At 41.3% G+C, this 23,740-nt stretch overlaps 3 protein-coding genes across 3 annotated transcripts; 1 reads left to right on the forward strand and 2 right to left on the reverse strand.

Annotated features, from left to right (window-relative positions):
• Positions 1-133: 133 nt before the first annotated feature.
• pdia3 (protein disulfide isomerase family A, member 3) lies at positions 134-6,707 on the reverse strand. The gene is made up of 13 exons (XM_080842409.1): positions 6,457-6,707; positions 5,322-5,400; positions 5,113-5,230; positions 4,893-5,000; positions 4,578-4,707; positions 4,347-4,463; positions 3,578-3,703; positions 3,139-3,321; positions 2,662-2,770; positions 2,108-2,236; positions 914-993; positions 762-819; positions 134-646 (listed from the first exon to the last, which is right to left on the reverse strand). The coding sequence occupies exons 1-13, from the start codon at positions 6,588-6,590 to the stop codon at positions 533-535; spliced, it is 1,485 nt and encodes a 494-aa protein (XP_080698535.1). The 5' UTR covers positions 6,591-6,707; the 3' UTR covers positions 134-532.
• LOC308368461 (cation channel sperm-associated protein 2-like) lies at positions 6,671-10,970 on the forward strand (the record flags this gene model as incomplete). Its single annotated transcript, XM_080842631.1, has 13 exons — positions 6,671-6,805; positions 7,404-7,557; positions 7,712-7,876; positions 8,147-8,215; positions 8,308-8,480; positions 8,581-8,742; positions 8,827-8,951; positions 9,213-9,391; positions 9,473-9,572; positions 9,806-9,832; positions 10,011-10,099; positions 10,651-10,809; positions 10,939-10,970. The coding sequence occupies 13 exons, from the start codon at positions 6,671-6,673 to the stop codon at positions 10,968-10,970; spliced, it is 1,569 nt and encodes a 522-aa protein (XP_080698757.1).
• A 3,116-nt stretch (positions 10,971-14,086) lies between these two features.
• On the reverse strand, positions 14,087-22,817 carry LOC308368211 (creatine kinase U-type, mitochondrial-like). The gene is made up of 10 exons (XM_080842327.1): positions 22,697-22,817; positions 21,577-21,800; positions 20,438-20,636; positions 19,345-19,440; positions 18,983-19,204; positions 18,662-18,747; positions 17,807-17,930; positions 16,921-17,055; positions 16,050-16,175; positions 14,087-14,611 (listed from the first exon to the last, which is right to left on the reverse strand). Exons 1-10 carry the CDS (start codon positions 22,736-22,738, stop codon positions 14,504-14,506), a joined length of 1,362 nt encoding a protein of 453 aa, XP_080698453.1. The 5' UTR covers positions 22,739-22,817; the 3' UTR covers positions 14,087-14,503.
• Positions 22,818-23,740: the final 923 nt, after the last annotated feature.

The following is a 23,740-nucleotide window of genomic DNA, read 5'->3' on the forward strand; positions in this document are numbered from 1 at the left end:
CTCATCTAGGTGGCAGACATGGTCTACAGACTGCTGTCCCCTCGAAATTCTTGCATTCACTTGTTTTAGTAAAAGAAAAATATTGCAAGTGTTCTTCAGACAACATGGTGATACAGCAATTGGTTTAGTGGGCCTTTTATTTCACGATCCTTCCAAATGTACAAAATGAGACAAGATACAAAACAAAATCAAACAAACCAAAAAAAAAATCAATTCACCAACACCCCCATTTTTTTTTCAGAACACAAAACAATGTGTGACTGGATACTGGTCTCATCACCAAAGTGCATTTTTCCATGGTTCAGAGCAAGGGAAAAATAATCTCGATTTCAAAAGCAGTCCACCTTTTGAAGACATGTTTAAATGAGGCGCAGCCCGGCCACCACCACAGTCCACAGTGTTCCCAGCAGGCCAAAGAGAGGGCTGCCGTCATGACTTGGGTCAGAGCATTCTGTAGATCTCTAGAAGCGTGGAATATAATTTAGTTCTCCTTTCACAACTCCCTTGAGTGCAGGTTGGCTGATGATGTTGTTTAGAGCTCTGACTTCTTCTTCTTCTTGGGCTTCTTCTCGTCTTCCTCAACCACCACAGGATTGGTGGCCTCCCTCTTCAGGTAGGAAAGGAAATCAGCGACCTCACGACCTCCCTGCAAAAGGACCAACATGTCTCATCAGAAGAAGCATTTAAAATAAAATAAAAAAAATCACCACATGAAAAGCTGTAGAGTTATTGTCTAACGACTGGGTGAACTGAAAACCAACCTCATATTTCCTTGGACTGTTTTTCTGTCCGGCTGGAGAGAAGAAGATTGTGGGGAATCTGAAAAAAAGAGACACGAGCAGGGGTCAATTCAGAGCTGTTTGACTAGTGTGTCAACTGGTCTTAAAAATAGTTTTTAAAAAATGTTCCTTACCCCCGAACTTCATATTGCGAGGGTACATCATTTGCTGTCGCATCCATCTTTGCAATGACGATGTTGGGGTCATTGGCAAGCTAAAAAAAATTGAATATGCAATAACATGAGTTACATGGACACTAGTAAGAACACACATACGTACATTATCAATAACGGTCCTACTACATCCAAAACATGATTTTTAATCATTTTTAAAACATGATGGTTAATGCATGAATTAGAATGAACAACTCACTACATTTTAGAAGGAGTAGGTGTAAACTCAAGAGTGTTGCTGAAACCTCACCACATTTATTTCAGTTCAGCTGATGGTACCAAAAACCTGCCTCAATATCTCTACACCGATACTGAAACAATGCCTAAAACGTTGAAAAATCTAATCTGACCAGAAAATGCTTCTCAGTAAAGAGCAGCCCTCCACCAAGGAGGTGTATTGAGTCATTTGTGTTCAATCTGCTTTAGAACACAACTGTAATCCTGGGTTTGAGCTTCATCACCATGAAGTGACAGATTAAGCCAAATTAAACAGTCATCATTGCCCTTGTCAAACTCCCATGGTGGAAAAGGTTTGCTCGTCGTAAAATCAACCACACTCGTTTGACTTATATTTGAGGGCTTGGGCATGATGCAATTATGTCATCCCTAACACTCGCTAACCATTCACTCTGAATTCTCTGAACAGGTCAGCATGTCTGTTGAACATTGGCTCCTTTGGTCTGAGGAGTTTTAAAACATATTTTACAGACAGGCTTTGCTGAGTTTGAGGGCTTGCCCTGACTGTCAGTTGTGTAAGCGAAATAATGCCATATTTCACTTTGTGTATCTGCTTTCTGGAGAACCCGTGGATGGTCGGCAAAAGCAATTATATTTGCACGCATGCCTCTCGTTGGCTGCAGTGTGCAATGGAGAGGAAAAAAAGAATTGTTGGCACACCCCCTATGACTACAGGAAGTGGAAGCAGAGCACTGCAAAGACACACTGCCCTGATATCGCACAGCAACACATCTCATTGAAAATACAGCTCTCAACAGATGTCATTCTTAAAGTACTGGTACTAATAAAAAGGGGTATAGTACCATTTTAAACGGCTGGGTATTGCTATACATTTGTAGTATCAGTATACTGTTCAACAGTAGTGGCCAGTCTCATTTCATAATGCTTCTGATGGGAAACGGATTTTAAAATATGTACCTTTTCTCCCAGTTCGATGTATTTGGGCTCAAGGCTCTTGCAGTGACCACACCACGGTGCGTAGAACTCGATCAGGACATCCTTGCTGTCATCATTCACAATGGAATCAAAGTTCTCAGCCACAAGAACCTGTAGGGTGGAGCAGGCAAGGTGTAATAATAACAACAATTAGAACAACACACCACCATACAAGAATATATGTTTGCAATGTGTACTTAAAATGCTGTCACAATGTTTACATTCAAGTCCCACTCAGGATTAACCTTCTATGGAACACTGAACAAAGCTGCAGCGGTAAAAATGACTCGCTGTATGGCTTGACATCAAGCCGTTTATTAGCTAAAAGATTTAGGGTGTCATGTTAGCGTCAAGCTTTTAAAATAGGAGCACGGAGGGGGTTACCACCCAAACAAAACCTGCAAGGTCAACTTTGAAATTGTATCCAGATCAAACTTTGCTAAACAGTGTTGCAGAGTTTTTGCACATGGCCAAGACATTACTGGAGCTATTAAGCCCTAAAGAATAATTTAACCTTATCTCCATATCCCCCTTACCTTGACTGGTCCATCATTGTTTTCGGGCATGGGCTCAGACTTCAGGTAGCGCTTAAGATTCCCATCAAAGTAGTCCTGCAGGAAACGCTCCAAGGCCTTGCCATCACGGCTGCACAGGAAAAGTGAATCAGAACATTTCTGTGATTGGAGTCTCTGACAATATTGTTATTTAATACTACAAAATACACAGTGCCTTCAGATACGGTCCTGCTGGGACCACTTGCTACTTTATTCCATTTTTGTAAGGATCAGAACTGAGCATTCAGTGTAGAATGAATATCAAACTTATGATGTACTCCAACAGCTTTACTTCTGAACAGTCAGACTAATAAGGTCATTCCATACTAATAAAAGTCCAGACTCTTGATTAATGGCGCACTGATACACTTTGAAACTGACACAGAAAGCCACTTCCACCCAAGAAAAAAAACTAAACACACACACAGCAATCTAGAACTTGGATAAAATGTTACTTACGAGAACTCTTCCTGCATTATGTATTTGTCGCCTTTGGCTGTGCGGATGCCGACAACAGGCAGTTCCCCAGCGCTGCCATCCATACCCATCTCTGAAAGGTCATGGCTGAAACTGTTCTTGTTGGCAACAGCAAAGTTCAACGGCTTTCCCTGGTCAAGGAATCCCTTGGCTACCTTCATCACTCTACAGAAAAACATCGGAATAAAATCACATTTAGTTATCAAGCAATTTAGGTATCAAGTGATGCAGTGGAAACAGACAAAGGCTTGGAGGAGCACATTTAAAAGAAAAGCTAGGTATGTGAACACATTCAGTAAACACTGGATGAGGCTGTGATAGAGACGTCCAACTGGTCCAGGTAGCTACTAGTCAGAGAGGCAGAAATGTACCGGTCAATATCAATCACAAAGGGACGTGGGGGCAGAAAGGTGTGAGTTACCTGTTCCTCCAGTAGTTAGAGCCCTTGGGGTTCTTCTCATAGTCCACGTCGAAGTAGGCCACAAGCAGGTCCTTCCCCTTGAGCAGGTCCTTGTTGTCATCAGTCATGTGGGGGCACATTCCAAAGCTATAACAGCAAGGGAAAGAGCAATACACATCTGAATGTAGAGAAAATACGTCCGCCATCTTCCTAAAATGCTGAACATTTTTGTTGTGTTACTTAGTTACTAGGAAGGGTTTCAGGGAACAATGCTGAGATCCCTAAGTGCTATAGAACTGTGGTATTCAAACAATGGAATGGGCCCCACCTGGGGGGGTGTACGTGAACTGCAAGAGGGTGGATTAAAATAAATATTAAAAAAAAGTATAATATGTGCATCATTAGATTGTATTAAAAGGATTGAGTAGAAAGCAATGAATAGGTTTTTTTTGACAACCTGTTACAAGCAGACATATATAAACAACTTGGCTAAAAACATCACAATGTATGCATCAAAAAGAAAATCTAATTCTACATAAAAGAGTACAACAGCAAAATGGACATTATACCAAAGCATAACAATATGTGTATATGTGTGTTGAGGAGTGTCTCCTAGTGACACTAAAATTCAAATGAGAGTGGCAATCGCAATCACAATCAACCAACTGCAAAATGACAACCCAGAAAGTAAATACCCAAACAAAACATGCTGCATATTTGCAGATTAAACATCTAACCCGGGGCAAAATAGGGTTTTCACAGGAATGGAATGACTAATGTGTAAACTTACATGCTGTCCTGAATGAACTTCTTGATCTTGGCATTGGTGAATTTCTCCTCACTGAACTGGACACTGCTGTCTTCAAACTTATTGGCCAGGACTGGTGGCCGGAAGAGAATGACACCCCTGCAAAACATCATGACAAATCAATCTAATACTTAAATCTAATTCCAAGATGGCTGCTCATTGAAAAGAGAAAGCAAAAGTGTTGGGGAGGACTGAAATGATCCAGCTACTCACTCTCCCTCAACGTTGTATTTCTTCAGCAGGTCCTCGTTGTTGGTGTGGGCGAAGCGGTAGGACTCTCTGAGGGCACTAGCAGACTTGAGGTACTCTGCCTGGGCTGCACTGCCACCATCAGCAAAGAAACCTGAGCACAGAGAGATGAATATCTTAATACATGATCATTCATACACAACTGCTATGACTGTGGGTAGTCACAAGTGTCGTATTTCATTTGCCTGGTGAACAAAAGGTCCAACACAATGATACATGGAACTTTGTATTTTCCTGTAAGAGGATATGTATCGATCTTTTTGTGGTCTTCCATCTTACCCACGACACTTGCATCACGATCTTTTGTATACTTGTCAAAGTCTGCTTCAGTCTTGAGCTCCACTGATGCTGGGCCTGCCTGCTTCTTCAAGTGACTAACAATCCCATCTGAGACAAAAAGCAGCAGAAACTCAGAGGAAGTAACACATCAGAAGTAGATACCATAGAGTTGAAGAGAAGGGGCTAAGTAGGGGACTCCAATCAATCATAATAAGCCCACCTGCAGTCCGCGGTCCATCATAGGCCCCTGCTTCTTCTCCATCTCTGAAGATCTTGAGGGTTGGGTAGCCACTCACTCCATACTTACCACACACGGTGGAGCTGACTGTGCAATCAACCTTCACAGAAAAAAATAGTTTTAGTTTTTTTTAGGCAATGGCATAATTTTATAAATATGTGGAAAAAAGTGAAAACACTTATTAAGTGTACCTTAGCCAGGGAGACGATTCCTTTCAAACGGGTAGCAGCAGCCTCAAACTCAGGAGCAAGACGTTTACAGTGTCCACACCTATGAAGTTAAGTGATAGTAAATTAGGTTCAAAATCCGTGCCTTAGGCAATGAAAGTAAAGGTTTGTTGGACAGTGAGGACAAGTGAAAAGTTAAAACTTAAGCGAGGGTTTCACAAGATAAATCAATGGGGAGAGGCCTTGTTCAGGTCAGTAGAAACTAGTCAAACAGGAGCAACGTAATATCTAACGTGAGCCAATGAGAGTCGGCCACCGAAACTCATGTGACGAATCAGAGCATTACAGCGATTGGCGGCCGTGCCCACAACTTCGCTTCTTCCTTAGCAAACTGGTTATCCCACATTGTGGCTAGTCATCCACTAGAAACTAAGAAATTAAGTAAGTTTCTTCGAACAGTACAAGGTTTTCTTGAAAGACAAACTCACCCAAAGGAGCAAGAAACTGCAGAAACGTATAAAGACCTCAATAATGACAGTCGCACTCACTCGGTAGTTGGCTAGCTATACCAATAAAACATTACGAACTACTGATGGCTAGCTAAGTTATTGTGGATAACAAGTTAATTAACGACACCAATGGCAAACGACACGCAGACAAAGACGCACACTAAACTAACAACATAGGACTATAAAATGACACCATGCAACAATTAGGCTGCACATTGTAGGGAAACCCAGGTATTTCAGACACCTCACTAAAGGAGTCGGTCAGCTAACATCTCTGAATCAAAAATGAGTGCTTTGCGCAATGTTAGCACTCACTAGCTAATAGCGAACTTCAACTTTTCGATGAAGGGACTACCTACCTATTATCAAATAAAACTAATGAATGACTGGGGAGCGTCAACATTTAACCAGTTAAGTTACCTACTAACGTTACTAGTTTGTGCGTAAACATTGGCTAACAGGCTAACACTAACGTTAAGTTAGCGCTTTAACAAGCTAACGTTAATTTAGCTGGACTTTTGCCTCCGCTGCGCCCATTTCATTCATAAGTATAACTGGCTACCACATGAAAAGGTAACGCTACAGATCAAAGCATGCACAATGTGAAGTGGTTAGGTACATATGAAGCCTTACGGAGCTGCCAAACTCACCATGGTGCAAAGAATTCCACGAGGATCATTTCGTGATTTCCAATATTACTGTCAAAGTCGTCATCTGTGAAGTCGATCACATCACTAGCCTGAGCAGCAATGGCGAGAAAAGCGACAAATAACAACTTAAGCATTGTTCGATGCTTATGTGTCTCCAGTGCATGCAAAAACACACTTCAGACTGCAGAGGCACAGACGCTACTCAGTACCAGCGATGCAAGCAGTACCGAAAGAGAAACTCCAACAAGCGATACGGATGTGCAAACCGGAGATCCTCAAAGTAACTAAAGTGTGGCATCTCACCATTGGATTTTCAGCAGCGTCATCGTCTTTCAATCAGCCAATCAGAGTACGCAATACATTTCCTTGAGGAAGCCAACACGTCAGGGTATCATCATCATTCTTATCATCAAGATAAGGAATGAGCAAAATTGAGAATTAAGATCAAAAGCGTATTTTGGTAATTTATTACCATTCGTTCATGCACTGAAAACTAGGGTTACGGAATATTACAAATGACAATGCCGTTTTATTAAGTGGGAAAAATCATTTATTTTCACTGTACTGATTAAAGGCTTTTGTAGTCGGTAGCCTATATGTTTTATTGGTATTTAATTATGTTTTTTTTTTTTTTTTTTACATTTCCTCTGTCATAAGGTATAGGCTACTCGTGACACATTGTGATGTAATTTTATTTAGTGTCGTCAGCCTGCCCCATTACAATCCGAACTTGTTTATTGACATGCAACAATGACATTCCAAGACAGGTCCGTTCTAAAGAAAAACGCTTGCCTTATGTTTTTCATTCAGTTGTGAGTGATCTGTAGAACTGCAGCAGAGACATGGGGACCGAGGTAATTCACAGATTGACCCCAAGCATTAGAAACTTAATAAGGTATGAATAATGAAATCGTTACTAACTCATAACTCATACATTTCTTCTTAAGGGGCATCGCGCCTCTCACCACAACCTTGCCCAGGAGAGATACCTTCCCAGGGCAGAGATAGTGCGATCCAAACTCATCCAGAGTTTCTATTTGATTGATCAGCTTCAGGAGGGTCAGCGAGGAACTCCGAAATATTGCATCAAGGATGTATTTGGTAGGCATGGCTCTTTCATCAAAACGAAATAAAGACCTAGGCTACATCGACTAAAAGGAACTTTCAGATTCAAAGACGTTACATTTGTCTCAGAAGCAGCAAAAATGCTAATTTTCACCTTCCTCCACATCTGGTCTGACTTGTTTTGTGACAGACGCAAACGCCCTCAATGGAAAGGATTCCCATCAGCTAGTGCGCTTTGAGATAACCCCTCAGAGGGACCACATCGTCACTATGGCGGACCGCAGACGAAGTCGCCTGAAGAATCGCTACCAAAGTTTACCACCTCTCAACATGTTTTCCCACTGGATCATTCAAAGTATCCTAAGAGAAATAGTTGATGATACTTGATGATGTGGTGTTCACACAACAGGCCTTGTTTCATGTTATGAACAAAACATGTGATAACAGTCTGAAGTTATTCAATAACTTCACAAGAGATTTTTCTGGTGACCTATAGATAGGCTTTCCCTTAATGTAGACATCTGTTATCTGTTGTGTCTGGTTATATCAAGAACACAGATGTGGAAATGCTAGGAATTCAAATTGTATTTTCACCAGCTTTTCAACCTTAACTTATATTTTTCAGGTAAACATTTTTCAAATATTATTGTTGCACTCATTATCTTAAACACGATTATATTAGAGATTCAAGCAGGTGAGAGACAAACCATCCATTTTGAAAACTTTTTTTAAACAGCAATTCATTTGTCCATCCATCTAAATGATATATACCATATTTTCATCCAGAGATATTTGACAACGGGGAGCCAAATCTGGAAATCTTGAAATTAGTTTTGGAAATTATGGACTGGAGTATCCTCGCCATTTTCTTCTTGGAGATCCTGCTTAAATGGTTGGACAATTTCAAACAGTTTTGGAGGAGCACTTGGAACATCTTTGATTTTGTAGTCACAGTGTTGGTGAGACTCACTGCATAATACAATAATAATAATAATAGCGAAATATATATGAAAAGTATGCAGCGTGATGATTTTTTTCTGCTTTTTTTGTCTTTTGCAGTCGGTCCTCCCTGAAATCATAAGAGCCATTGGAGTTGCAAACAAAGATCAGATACAGATTGTGGAGCACCTGAGGAAGTTTCGCATCCTACGAGCTCTAAAGATGGTGTCCAAATTTCGCTCGATTCGACTCATTGTGTTAACAGTCTCCAAAGCATTTAAGGTAGAAGAGCATTTTAGTTACAGGACTATTATTTCAGATTCATAACACAGCAAACCAACTGATGCCCTGTGCTTTTCTTTTCAGGCCATGTCTTTCATCTTTCTGCTTCTATTGGTTTTTGCTTACATTTTTGCTGTGGTTGGAGTCATCCTGTTCCAAAGTTACACACGCTCTGATGTCTGGGGTCTAGTATACCATGACAGTTTCAAGTGAGTGGCGAAACTGTGTGGAAAAAAATCACTCTTACTCTTTTGCAGTACTTTGGAGCATATCTAAATGTGATGTATCATACCAAAATATAACTGCTCACTGCATTATTTCCATAGCCTGCTGCTCTCTGGGAGCCTTGTAGAACAAAAATGTGAATGCCACGTTAATCAAGTCAATGTTGAAAATGTTGGAAGTCCATTCTTGACTCGCTCCATTCATTTGTGTTGTGGTAACTAAGGCTTTGTCTCCTCCCCGTATAGGGACATCACCAACTCCTTCATCACTCTTTTTATTCTCTTCACTCTGGATCACTGGTATGCCGTTCTGGCAGATACACGAAAGGTTCCAGAGATGGACCCAAACATATGTGGAGTTTACATCATCTTGTGGCTCATCATTGGTGCTGTTATATTTCGCAACATCTTTGTGGGGATTCTAGGTTAGTATTTGAATATTGAATGAATGTGCCACAGCATTCTATGAGAAGAGGGAATAACCTATTTTTATGACTCCCCTTTAGTGAATAATTTCCAGGCCATAAGACAAGATCTATCGAGAGAAGTGCACCAAATTGAGAATCAGCAAAAGGCTGACCACTTCAAAGCACAGATCATTAATAGGTAAAGACACAGACTTACTACTCTCTTATCACCCCTGCATTGTATTGAGTTTGAGTTTGTTTATTTGTTGAAGAGGGACAGTGTACATTAATAAACATTGAAATGTAAATGCACCCAATTGTAGCCAAAAGGCTAGTTTCCATCGGCAGTCCCCCTGCCAGCGTGTTAAAGAGAAGGGTAGTATTTCAGCTGATATTGACATTGCTATTTCTGTTACTTTTGCTCTTCCTCAGGAGAAAAAGTCATTCAACGCTTCCAAAGTAAGACAATTTCTCATTCAAACATGGACGCAATGAGTACACAAATAGCTTAATATTTTTTTATACTCTAGCTTCAAAGTCATGTAAAACTTACATAAACGTGAAGTGAAGTAAAGATGTTTGATAATGAAACATGTGAATGTCTTAAAAAGCTTAATTTCTGTTTTCCTGTATCCAGCCTAGCACAAATAACAGAAGAGGAAGAGGAGGAGGAGGAGGAAGACGATAATCTTTCAAATGTTAATGTGTATAGTACAAATGACAAGGGTGAGATCCCCTTGGCTAAAAATAACTTGTTACTTTCATAAATGTAATAATATCCATAATATCTTATTATGACATAAGGACATCTTAATATTGTAAAGTGTAAGAAGACAAAACTATCTTATTACCCTTGGAATAGAATCAGCTGATGGTAGTATCCCCTAGGGACACAATGCTTACCCTTGTTAGCATTTTAGCAGGAAAAAGAAGCACTGTTATTTTAATTATTGAACAAGGTCAATAATTATTGAGCAAGGTCAAAACATATTTATTTGTCCAATAATATTTCTGAAAGAAGATTGAGTTTTTATCAGAAACATACATCAGAATACACTTTATTAGGTTTTTTTTTTGAGAGTCCGTAAACCTTAGTGAGTAGCCTGAACTAGCATTGACATAAGACTGAGTTCAGGGTGTAATGAACCCAAATAGCAGAAATACCACCAACAATTTAAACTTGTGATTTCACAATTAACATTAAATAAATTATGAAAATGACTATCATCAGTTGTTCATCAAGTTTCTGTTGATGAATTTCTGTTTTCTGCTTCCAGATTGGGAGACCTACGTGGAGGAGAACATGAAGGTGATGCAGAACCAGGAGGTAGATGAGCAGGTCTTCTGGCCCAGGGACTCCCTCTTCAGATACTTTGAGCTACTGGAAATGCTCCAGCACAACCTGGACGTTAGGACACGCCTGCAGAGTTTGGCAGGTGAGGCCCAGAGAAACCCCAGGAGTCCTGAATACCTTTATATATCAAAGGGCTAACCTATTCACTGACTCACTGACCTCTATTCCATCTCCCTCTGTCTCATTGTCTTTCTCTGTGTTTCCCTTGCAGCTCAAGCAATCCTCAATCTGCACGACTCCTAAGAAATGAAGACACACTGTCTGTTATTCTGAATAAAACCATACATTGCATAGCTAACCATGAAGTGTCAGTCATGTTTGGCCTTCGAACAGCAGGGGGCGCTATCTCTCAAACATTGAGGCTCTGAATAATAGGGGTGTGTGTATATGATTCCGTTTCTATTATATGATAGTAATTAGCAGCACATCCCTGACTGAAGTTGCAAGACCTTGAGGCCCTCTTGAGTGAAAACAATGAAATCCTTAGCAGGTCAGAACCTATTCTTTAACAACACCCCTCATTTATTGTGGGTTGGATAGTCCTCGTCATGGACCTTTGCTCAGTATTACCCACCATGACTGTCAGTTACCCATTTTAATCCCTCTAATGAAGAGACCAGGCATCTTGCCTGTTATGGAAGGGAAAACTCTGCTGAGGGCTATTTGACCTCACTCATATATGATCACTGAAACCAGAGTTTCATAGTCCTGGTCCTTTGGACCCACAGCACAGCATGCTTTAGGGCTCTGCTGGGGCTAAGCACACCTGATTAAATAAATCAGGTGATATGTATGACATGTGGAACATGAAATGGGCTTACTCATTTATGAGGGAAAAGATAGCCAAAAGCACAGATAAATATAAAACTGGGTGTTGTGGTTTCCCAAGAGTAGCGGGATGCATTACAGTGGTGAGACGGATGGGACATTGTCTGATCAACATTACTGATTAATAATATAATCATACCTGCCAAGATTTGAGTAGCAAAATACGGGAGATTTCAGCAGCGGCGGTGTGTGGCAAGTTTTGAGGGATGGATGGCAGGCGGGCAAATGTTGGTTTTAAGGGATGTTGTGCATAGAAGTATTTATAGACAACATATTTATTATGTATGATGTGGTCAGTATATAAATCAATACACAACAACTGTATTTATCAACAACATCTAATGTATTTTATAATTATTATGTATGTATTCACAATCACTTATTTATTTTAACAACTAGCTATTGCAATTATGTTTTTTTATTCATTACTTTTTTATTACAACAAAATCATTCATATGAACATCACAGAAACAGTTGATGTAAGCCTTGCACAGGTCTCAGGATATGCATTCTAATTTAAAACAATGGCCAGTAGTAGTGTGTGTGTGTGTGTGTGTGTGTGTGTGTGTGTGTGTGTGTGTGTGTGTGTGTGTGTGTGTGTGTGTGTGTGCTTGAGTGTATATTTGTGTCTGTGTGACTAAGAGGGGGGGGGGGGGGGGGGGGATGCAAAGTAGCCTAATGCCTGATGTGTTGACGGACGTCATTCTTACCGCCATGCCCTGTTGTATGTAACTTGCACAGGTCTTAAAACTACTGTTTTGTAGTGTTGTATATGTTGGTGGCTGACTTAGCTGCCTTAAGTGGGGTGTTCTTTGAAGCAGGCTTAGTGAAGTACATTTTGCAGGATAAGAGAGCGCTCAAAGTGCTGTTATTCAAACTAGTTCTATTTTCTGTAACATCAACATAACTGATTGACAATATACTGATCAACATTACTGATTGACAATATACAGATCAACATTACTGATTGATAATATACTGATCAACATTACTGATTGACAATATACTGCTCGACATTATGTTTGTAGCCAGAAAAGTAATGAAAGCATGCATCTTCTTGGTTTAAAATGTGTTTATTCAGATTTTGCATTAACCTTTAATCTATGCTTTACATTTACAACCAAACAAGGGTTTTCCCCGTGGCATCAGCATGGATATATTAAAGGTACCCAGCGTGTCTTGTGTTACTCTCTCTCTCTCTCTCTGCCAGTAAACTTTCCAAGGCCTACACTAGTGTTATTGTCTTTATTGCTCTGGCATCACAACCCTTAGCAGGAGTTCCTACAGCCATGGATTTCCATGGCAACAGCTCTCCTCTGCTGCCAGATTTAGAAGACAGAAGGCTGCAGCACAGCGCCTGAAGAAGACTGGCTGGTGGGCAGGCCTTAACTGAAGAGCATTTTCTTTAAACAAGCTTAGACAGACACACCAAGCAGTCGCTAACATATTGTCTCATTTGGCACGTGAAGCAAACAATATGAGACAAAAGCTAAATAAATACGACATAGAACAGGTGCCTCGCTGTTCTTTTAATGGCCCCGCTAATGGATGGACCACACATCCATACAAATATTGCATTCCTTGTCCTGAACTGTTACTAAGCAGTAGATGATGGCAAGAGGGTGCAATTACTCACCGTTCACCATCTTGCCAAGACACATGCACATATGGCACACAGCAAGACTAGCCTGTCTGTTTGAGGGCATACTTCCCAGTCCTGACTCTCATTGCTATATTTATCATTTCACAATGTCACAGTTCAGACAAGTTTTCTGAGGTCTGACCTGTTATCTTATTATTCCTTAAGGAAATTGTTCATGTATACGTATGAGGTAGTGTTGTAGGGGGTGTCCAGGATAGCACCCCCTACAGGACATGTTAAATGTTTGTCCTCTAAGATCATACTCGTATTAGAAAAGCATCACTGGTCAACAGTTCAATCACGATTATGCTAAACATATGTGAGGTTGCTACATTGTTGCAATACAGTTACCAGAATGTATTAAATCCCAATACTTTTGTGGGTCATCTGAAATTCTGTCACTATCATTGTAAAATCTAGTATCTGTTCCGTGTCTGTTGTTCTATCAAAATTGAAAATACCTCTGTGAACAATTACAATTTGGTATCTGGGCCACCAAGAACCATACTATGGTACTATGGCTTTTAAGTGGTTTATCAATAGCAGTCCATAACCTATGTTACACCATTTTGTATCCGGACTTCTTATGTAAGTGTAGAAAAAAGGAAGGAGAAACGGATGTGACCCATGTCTGACCCATAACATCAGGTTGGTTTCTATGGGTTCCACTGCTAAGTAAGTCAGGAATTTCAGACATTTTCTAAATCTACCTTTTCAACAATTAAGTCGTATGGCTATTCATTCATCTGGATTATGGATGTAGTAAGTTTAAAACTGAAAATTCGCTAGCATACACTCACACAAAACACCAATGACATTCTTGGATAAATACTACATATAATTTATTTAGCTACATTTATTTCAGTACAAATATTGATCATTATTTATATTGTTGGATATGATTATTTATTTCACCTGAGCAAGCACTCACATCCAAGATTATTAGTATTATTGTTATTGAATATTACATATAGTAAAACTTGATCAAGTATGGTTGTCCGCCACATGAATGAATGAGGCCACAGTAACACAATCATGGAGTACAGAACATTCTCTTCTCCGGTTCATTGTGAGTTAAATAAAATCAAGCTCATTAAATCCAACAGACAAAAGGCATGCTATGGGGAAAGACCAGACTTAGCACGGTGGGGGGTTGGGTGTGGGTTTGGAACAGTGAAGGGTGGGGTGCTTCATCATTACTGCAGTGATAACTGCGGTAAGTCGACTGACCACTACTGGAAGGAGGGAGGGTGAGAGCAGGAGGAGGAGGAGGAGGGTTGGAGAACAGGGCGAGGCAGCGCTCCATCTACTTGCTGGGGGGAGGAGGGACGCGGATGTCCTGACCCTTCTCCAGCTTCTTCTCGCACTCGATCAGGTAGTTCACGCCGTCAATCACTGTTTGCACCAGCTGGACCTGGACATTCACCAAGGAAAATGGTTATGCAAAAACTTCTTCAGCTCTTGAGCTTTCATACATGTTACCCCAGTTTAGGCAAGGGCTGAGAGTTTCCTAGACTGAGAGTCTATGAATATGAATATCATGACGTAGAGAAGTCCCAAACGATCTTAAGCGATCTTAAACAGTAGAAGGCATCTTGAGCCATTTTCAACTAATTTTCCCCAGTATATTGACATGCTATCAACAGTGTTTATGTAAACTGTGTATGTGTCTCAGCAATGACTATTCTCAGTCAGATTTAAGCTCCATATAGGATCATGTTACCTCTCTATGACTTTCAGTGCATTAACTGTGGTCTGGCAACTGTCTTTTCAGTAGATGTGATTGTATCAACCTTAAACCAATCACCATCATCGCTACTCTCTTCCAGCACTTTTTTGAATGTAACACTTACACATGTGTAATTCCAGACTATACCAGCAAAACCTAAGCTGAGTTATTGCCTAGCAGAGCAAGGCTCCACACTCGATTTTGGGGACATGGCGGGCTTTCTTTGTCCGGCAAAGCGCAAGAAAGAAGGTAGTGTGGCAGATTGTGTGTGTGTGTTTTTGTGTGTGTTTGTGTGTGTGTGTGTGTGTGTGTATCTGCGTAACTGCGTCTGTATAGTTGCCCTGTAGACCACTGTGACAGTATTCATATTTAACAACCATAGTTGGCAGATCATCAGTGATTCTTCACACTTGTGTACTTGTACACACTTTTAGTAGGCTTTTTAGTCTTGAATTACTGTAAGATTTGAGATTCTTCCCTGTAAAATCCATGCATCTCTGTTAACAGAAGTACCATGGCAGTTGGAGGCCAAATTAAAGCACAGCAATTATGGCGGAAATGCTAATCTGAGATGTTTTGGTACATGAGTTTGATGACTATCACTGAGGTCTGCAGACGTATGGAATAACATGAAGGAAATTCATAATTTATTCTTTAAAAAGGTTGAAACTGCTTTACACTGCTGTTTTTAGAAGTGACATTGTAAGCGTTAAATATCTTAATTTTGAGAGTTTGTTGATAAATGTAATTTGAGTGACTTGAACAGCATCTTTGTATCTTAGCATCTTTGGGCCAAGAACACAGACACCAGTAAAATTGGGATCAAAGTGCCTCGGCAGTAGGACGTGGCTCTGATTGTGATATGTGATGGCTATCTGGGTGTGATTTCTCCCATTCTCTCGTCTTTGATAGAATCCATGGAGGTTAGCGCCACCCCTGCCTCCCCTCTCCTCTTGAGGGGTCATGGGCTGAGTGGTAATTCAGTGCAGTTCTGATGACTATAGAAAGTGCAGGGCTAAATGGATTAGCTTTCAGCTCTGCTTTTCTGGATGGACCGTAATGACGCCGTCACTGAAATTGACAACCATATCATCTCAACCTAGACATGTGATCATGTGCTTACCTCTGATTGGCCCAGCCGGTCCAGGTTGGAGACATCAAACGTGCTGCCCACAGCTGCAGTGTCCACTCCTCCTGTGCCTCTCTTCTGAAGACGTAGGTTCTCCAGGATCTTGGCAAAGCGAGGGTCCTTCAGGTACACAGGTAGTTTAGACTCAGTATCAGTGACCCATAAGATATTAAAGGTTCTAGGACAATGAGCTATTTTGTGATGAAGTGGGTCAGTGCTTTGCCCAAGAGGAGATTATGCCTTCTGTAATCCTCTCACACCCTGATTGTATAATGAGGTGCTGTTTTCGAAGAACTACAAGAATCCAGGATTCTACTAGGGTATAAATGTGATGCAGGCTACCATGCTGTCATTTTACTTAAATGGTGCATGGGGGCTCAGTGTTTCTGTCATTATAAAGCTAATTGGAAAACAACTAGCTGAGTCACAAACTGACATTTCATAACAGAGTCTGGAATGTGAGAACAATGGTGGTTCAGTGGCTCTCATGGGAGTGCACAAGACATCCCTTCAAAATTGTTTGGTATGAGTTTTTCATCACTGGCTCTCAGGAGGATATACATTTTCTAGACAACTTGTTCGGATCTAGATCTTCCTGACAACTTGTTCGGTTCTAGATTTTCTAAACAACTTGTTCGGATCTAGATTTTCTAGACAACTTGTTTGAATCTAGATCTCCTAGACAACTTGTTTGGTTGTAGATCTTCTAGACAACTTTTTCGGATCTAGATCTTCTAGACAACTCATTCGGATCTAGATCTTATAGACAACTCATTCGGATCGTCTTAAAACATGTACCTATGTACCTAGATCCTATTGAATGTTTCCTCAGAGGCTGAGAATTGTGGGGGGTTTTGTACGGCACCTTGCTGAGACGGGGCAGATTGATGTGGACGCCGGCACGCAGCCCTGTGCCCAGGTTAGACGGACAGGTGAGGACGTAGCCCAATCGCTCGTTCCACATGAACTCCCAGCCCTTCTCCATGATCAGCCTCTCCACCTGATGGAGCCACACAGACAGCCACTTAACATAGAAGCCACCACTTACAGCAAACAAATATGAATAAAGTATTTTTGTTCTTCTTGGCAAGACCCCAATGGAACTGCATTTAATGGAAATAAGACAGCAGGTTAATCACATGAATGTTGTAAATCTATATGATATAAGCATTCTGAGATTGGCTATTTCCACTGAATGCATACACTGTCTGTACGGAGGTTAATGAACTGCATTGTTTTCTGGTGGAACTGGAATGTTTGTGTTCTCCACCCCCTTGCATATACACATGCACGCAAACACACTCACTCACATATACACATGCATGCAAACACACAGACACACAGACACACAGACACACAGACACACACGCAAACGCAAACACACTCGCTCACACAGTTCCACACTTGACGCATGTGCTCTAGTTTCACAGAATGTCCTCAAAGGAGTTCTTATGCCTGCTGTGTCTCCCACAGCTGTACTGCATCTCATAGAGCTTTGTTTGGTAAATAACAGATACTTGTCTGGCCTCCAAGATGACTGTGTGCCAGCATGTGTGGGTGCATGTGTGTGTCCATTTGCCAGTGCTAGCGCATTTGTTTGTTTGTTTGTTTGTGTGTATGTGTGTGTGTGTGTGTGTGTGTGTGTGTGTGTGTGTGTGTGTGTGTGTGTGTGTGTGTGTGTGTGTGTGTGTGTGTGTGTGTGTGCATGCATGTGAATGAATGAATGTGTGCATGCATGCATGTGAGCTCACCTCCTTTAGGCCCCTACAGAAGCGCTCAAAGACCCTCTTCATGTTGCCCCCCTTCTCCATGGAGATGACACGTGTGTGGTCCTCCTCGTTGACCCACACCAGAAAGGTCTTCTCATTGTTGTGCCTGAATCATTCATCAGAGACATAAAAGGTTTGAGAAGGGATTCCAAACTGAAACTGGTTAGAGCTATTGTATGGGCTGCACATTACATTTACATTTACATTTCGTTATTTAGCAGACGCTTTTATCCAAGGATTAATACACATTTTACAGGAACACATTCCCTATGTTTTTGTTTTGTTTCTGTTGTTTAAAAAGCTTGTTTGTACCTTTAAATGGGCAAAATGGACAGTCATCAAAACCCACTGCACTTCCTCTAATTAGAGCGTAGCTCACTGTCATTTATGAATCACAATTTATTAAAGTCGTTGTCGAGGGTAGACCAGGACACAGAAGCAAACAGAGAACGTTGTATAACTAGAGGGCTGAATAATGGAAAAGGAGAGCTTGGCATCCTGTGGGCACAGGTGATCAATGCTGAAGCGGGACCATAATGGGATAGCATTGGCATTGCTCTATTTCTGGGCGCCGGACGTAACTTGAAACTGGAAGGGCACAGTCAGCATCACAAATGGACCTCTTCCTAATACACCAGAGAGGAACGCAGCAAGCGAAATCGAAAAACCGTTTCCGCGAATACACATTGTTGATATTAGGTATGTGCCATCCATTTAAAACACTAGTAGTAAATTTACTTAGAAATTAAAAATTGGGCGTGAGGTAAGACTTGATGTGAATGTACTGTTGAACAATGAAGATGGTGAAATTAAGGATCATAATACTGTAAAACCTACCAGATTCCTCTTGCATCAGGCCAATCACGGGCCATTCCTGCACAGGTCAGGAGTGGTGACACCGGTTTATCGAAAAGGAAGTGGTCCTGTATGAACACAATTCATATCAAACCCTTGCTTTTCTGTTAACATCTCTGAAATAAAAAAAAACAATAGCTGCCTATTGACCCGACACTCCTCTGCCAGTTGGACTCATCAAATGGAATGAAGTAATGCCAGTGACAGAGCAAACTCCCCAGAAACCCTCTAAAGTCTCTGAGACTCGACTTCACCTTCACCTGCAATACAGGTAGCTGGAAAAGGCCATGACTCTTTTCTTACATCAATCAGCTGCTGCTGCTCCTGGTCGGTCATCTGACCCAGGCCGAAATATCGGCCCGACAGATCCCCCCCCAGACCAGCCAGAGCGTCCACCACCACGCGCTCCACCTCCCGTCGCTCCGCCCGAGTGCACGCCGGCGGCAGGCTGAGCCCACGGATGCTCCGGCCCGTCCGCACACGTGAAGAGAGCACATAGCGGTCATCAAATATCCCCGACTTAACCTGACGGTGCAATATATTTCATAGATGTCACGACAACAAAAATCACATACAATAATTATATTTGACCTACAGTAAGAGTCCATGAGCATAGCTTGCATATGCATTTATGAACTCCATGGAGTTTGTCATGATCTATCTACCTTGCTGGAGTCCAGATCAGTGGGATGGGTCATCGTTCTGGTGTCGTACCCATTGTGTCTCTCCTTAATGACGGGATCAAAGAGATCAGCGAACACCTGCCAGTGGAAAAGAGGCAGGAGCCATTTTAGATTCAATAGTGGAGAAATGCTCTCATACCAAATGCTACCAACAAATCTATCTAATGACATTCTCAGAAACATTCAGAGTTTCAACTACTGGTTTTACCTTTGCAGTTTCTGCTCATTACTTTGTGTTCATTGATAATTTTATATATATTTGAATTGTATGCCTTTCCTACACTTATGTTGACATTTTTGTTTCCATTTTAACAAAGGTTTTATTGACATACATTTCCTTGTCTTGTTTTTGCATACTTTATATTTGCATCCTTCAGTGTTTCTTGTCAAATTTTGTATTTATATCTAAGTATGGAAATCACTATGAACTGAAAAGGTTTATAGTAATAAAGCTTGTAATTACTAAGAGGCTTATGAAGGTGTATGACAAAACTATGCAAAGGGTTCAGCACATACCCACACTACATGAGTAAAATGCATCTGCTACATTAAAAGTAAATACAAAAAAAACAGGTCATATCAGACAGAGGAGACGTCATGTGATAAGGGATTGAAATCCATAGGTCACATTCCTTACATTAAAGTTTAGAGTCTTGGGACAGCTGTGGCATATCCGTCCTCTCACTACATATAACCCAAACACACAGCTATGGTGTGCTCTGCAGTTCAAACACGAGCCTCTCATCAAAGGCAGACAGCATGGTTTTCCAACCATACCTATACACAGTGCAATGTCAGACTAGTTTTAACTGACACCGTAGGGTGGAGGACCAACCTTCTGTGAAACTCTCCTCTCCTCTCCTCTCCTCCCCCTCCCTTCATCTTATCTCCCTCCCTCTCCAGAGAGGTTGTGTCTACTGCAGTCTTTTTGAAAAGACATGGAGCATGGAAGTCAGCAAGCACGATCCTCTATTTGACGTATTACTTGGGGTAATGTCAATTGCTGATGATGACTGACCGTTTGTATAACTTTGCTACCTCCATGACCCACAGGTTAATCTGAGACTCATTTTACCTCATATGTCTCCTCGTCCCCGGCCACCATGCCCACTGTCTTGATGAAGGGGTGCCCTGGATTGTCGATACCAGTCTGGATGGCATTATCCAGAGTGAATCCATTCGGAGTGGCTTTGTCACACAGCTTTGCGTAGATAGCAGGAGTCAGATGACTGGCCATGCAGTTATTGTGTTTCCTAAGATCTGGATATTCTGCACTATTGGGGCACAGAGATAGATACATTTCCTTAACATAGATGCCGTGAATACTGTCCGTGTAGTGACATAAGAGGTGTCTGTTTGACAGTCATACATTTATTTCTGTCAGACACTGAGAAGGTAGTCCTAGAAGAAAATTCTATTTTTCAGTGTGTATGATCCCTAGGTATCAAAAAGACTGTAGCATGGATTATGGATGGATATGGAGATGGATATGCTACCACACCGGTTTTCAAACTAACCCATATTGTATTGTCCATTTGTCCTTATGTAGCCCGACTAAGCTCCACATTTAATTTTGACATTTAAGCTAAATGTTAGTAGGGACGTCTTTACAGAAAAATCTAGATAAACATATTACGTCACGATCTAATACATAAGGGCATACATGGATCTAAATGCCCAGCCTCGCGAAGCCTGTTTCCAGGTCACATGAGGACATTCCAGACGGTTCTGTGTACGGTACCTCAATCATCGAATTTTTAGGCTATCGTTAGGCTTTAGCAATTTCTTCGTCATTCCTCTGTTTCTGTCATTATTTCCCTTCACATTTCAGTTTAACTGTTTTACAAAAGAATATACAGTAGGTAGGTGATAAATAGCGGCTGATGCCTACAATAAACGACTCCCAGCAAAACTGAATTAGCATTTTTTTTTCGATTTAAGTTATGCAGGGTAGACTATTGAATTCTAGAAATATGCACGGAAGCCTGATATAATCAACAAAAGCACAGCAGAAATAAGACGTCAAATATGTGAGCTACCTCCACATTATGAACATGCAACCCACCCTTAATGAAAATGAATAACTTATTTCGTTTGCAGACGTAGATGACCTAGCCGACCGGACAGATAACCTACATGAAACTGAGAATGGTTATGTAAATACATGGGATGTTCGGTCTCTCTCGGAAAGTCTGCAAAAGTCTTCAGGTTTACCTGGCTGGGTACAGTCTCCGGACCTGTGACCCGGCGTGTACATGTTGCTCCCTGCTCAGCAGAAGCCCCGCGGCCAGTGATCCAGCTCCAACTAATGACAGAATACCCACATTTCTTTTGGTGGACAAAATCCGGGCGAAATTATTTGCCATATTATTTCCACAACCCGAGTGCCGACGCAGGTAGAGCTGAGGAGAGACTTCGCAGTCGGTATGCTGCTGAAACTATGAAGACAGAGAAGAGAATCAGACGCGTGTATTGAATACCAACCGAGCAAGAAATAAACAGTGGCTGCAAAAATACTGACTCCGTCTGAGGATAACTGTAGTTAATGCGCAGCTGTTGACACTGTCCCAGTGTTTGCAAATGTGAAACAGTCGAGACTGAGCAGACAGAATGCAGTCTGTAGGACAGGGTATCCTGCTCATGTGGGAGTGAAGCAAATCTGGTTATCAACTCATAGCGTAGGGCGGTGCGCTCTTGGTATTACACAGTGCAACGATTTCACACAGAAAATCTATATCATCTAGATTAGAAGATAGAGCGTATGACTGATAAACCGAACTGAAAACCACAATCTAATAAAGCTTATTATTAAGCAACTTTAGGCCAAATAGCGTTATCAAACTTCTGCATTGAAAGCTGTAAAAACATAAACTGCAACAGCACTGTTGGTTGGGGACCACCATCTGACAGACAGCTAGCTGATTCTGATTTTGATTTAACGCAACTTGAACATAGTGCCAACAACTCTAAGGTCATGGATTCGACACAAGGAGCAAACATTTTGCCTACTGATAAATATGTATAAGCCTATCCGTACCACACAGCTGTGTTGCCTTCGAAGGAAACATCTGCTAAATGACTTGTATGTTAGTTATAAATGTTAGTGGTCATTCTCCATGGCTAACCCTGTATGTGGTAATGTAGCATGGGCTATTCAGCTGCTTTGTGGGGAAAGAAAGATAAGTCAAATCGATGTGCATGCTTTCTGACAGTCTGCCGTTAGTTGGAAACAATAGAGCTACTGTAAGGAAAGCTTTCTTTAGCTAAGCCGTTGCTGAAGAATGGGATCATGGCCACAGAATGAACATTCACTGATCCTGGAACATCTCGTTACCTCTGGGGTGCAACTTGGTGTGGATATCCTCCTGTAAGGCATTGCCTTTGTAGTTATTATCAAACTTCTGCATTGAAAGCTGTAAAACCATAAACTGCAACAGCACTGTTGGTTGGGGACCACCATCTGACAGACAGCTAGCAGGTGTGACTTGCCCATATATGACACTGTTTTAGAATGGTGGCGCTCTGACAACTCCTCACGGTCCCCAGACAGCCAAAGGAGGTAGGAGGGGTAGCTGGTCTACAGGGTGGCATCTTAAAAACTTAAAGCCCATCAGAGCTAACTATCATAATCACATTGATGAAAGATTAAACACCCATTTTAAATCTCTTTAAGGCTAAAAGGATATAACTGAGTTAATCAATCAAGCAGAACATTGAAAAGACAACTTTTCGTCACTTACAGCCTATCTCTGATTTCCACATACTCTAAATAATCATCTTAAAGAAACGTTATATACAACCTCATTCGTTAAACTTACGTTGTGTGGTGTCGTTCAGCCTCTACTGCCTGTTACCTTCGAGGTCAAGTCACTCTGAGAGGTAAGAGCTGCAGGAGGTGCGTCACCTTATCTTACTGTGACTGTTTGTATTTGATAGTGCTCACCAGAACCTCTGACCATGTCAAACAATAGGCTTGAATGACATCAAATGCACCCCACCCCCACTCATTCTCATAAAATCATTGCTGGCACAGGTAGAGATGATACATTGACTGCTGTGATTATCTGGGACATGGCAAGATGTCACGTAGCCACAGGACTTTACACACCTTAGGCCTTTGACCAACATACGGTGAGGTAGCCAGCCGACCACAGATAAAAACTCACTACATCCGTAGTGATTTATTCAAACTACCAATATAACTTGCAGTTTGGAAGCCTTCTAAATAAGAGATTGACCACCAAAAAAGGATCCCTACGGTCACCACACCCTCTAATGTTAACAGTGTGCACACAGGCAAACAATACCTGAATGACGAAGTTAAAAGTGAATAACAAAGTCAAGGAAGTAAGATTGGATTCAGAAATCACTGTCAACA

This window comes from Sprattus sprattus (genome assembly GCF_963457725.1).
Source record: "Sprattus sprattus genome assembly, chromosome: 7".
In the NCBI taxonomy this organism is placed as follows: Eukaryota; Metazoa; Chordata; class Actinopteri; order Clupeiformes; family Clupeidae; genus Sprattus; species Sprattus sprattus.

Excerpts from the sequence above, each read along its gene's own strand:
- pdia3 (XM_080842409.1), bottom strand. The coding sequence starts at position 6,590 with ATGCTTAAGTTGTTATTTGTCGCTTTTCTCGCCATTGCTGCTCAGGCT. Across the intron at positions 3,704-4,346 it reads AAGTTCATTCAGGACAGCAT|CTTTGGAATGTGCCCCCACA; the intron begins GTAAGTTTACAC and ends TTGCTGTTATAG. Across the intron at positions 2,771-3,138 it reads ATAATGCAGGAAGAGTTCTC|CCGTGATGGCAAGGCCTTGG; the intron begins GTAAGTAACATT and ends TTTCCTGTGCAG.
- LOC308368211 (XM_080842327.1), bottom strand. The coding sequence starts at position 22,738 with ATGCCTTACAGGAGGATATCCACACCAAGTTGCACCCCAGAG. Across the intron at positions 18,748-18,982 it reads AGCAGCAGCAGCTGATTGAT|GACCACTTCCTTTTCGATAA; the intron begins GTAAGAAAAGAG and ends GTGTTCATACAG. Across the intron at positions 14,612-16,049 it reads ACCGGCTGGGCCAATCAGAG|GTCCAGCTGGTGCAAACAGT; the intron begins GTAAGCACATGA and ends GTGAATGTCCAG.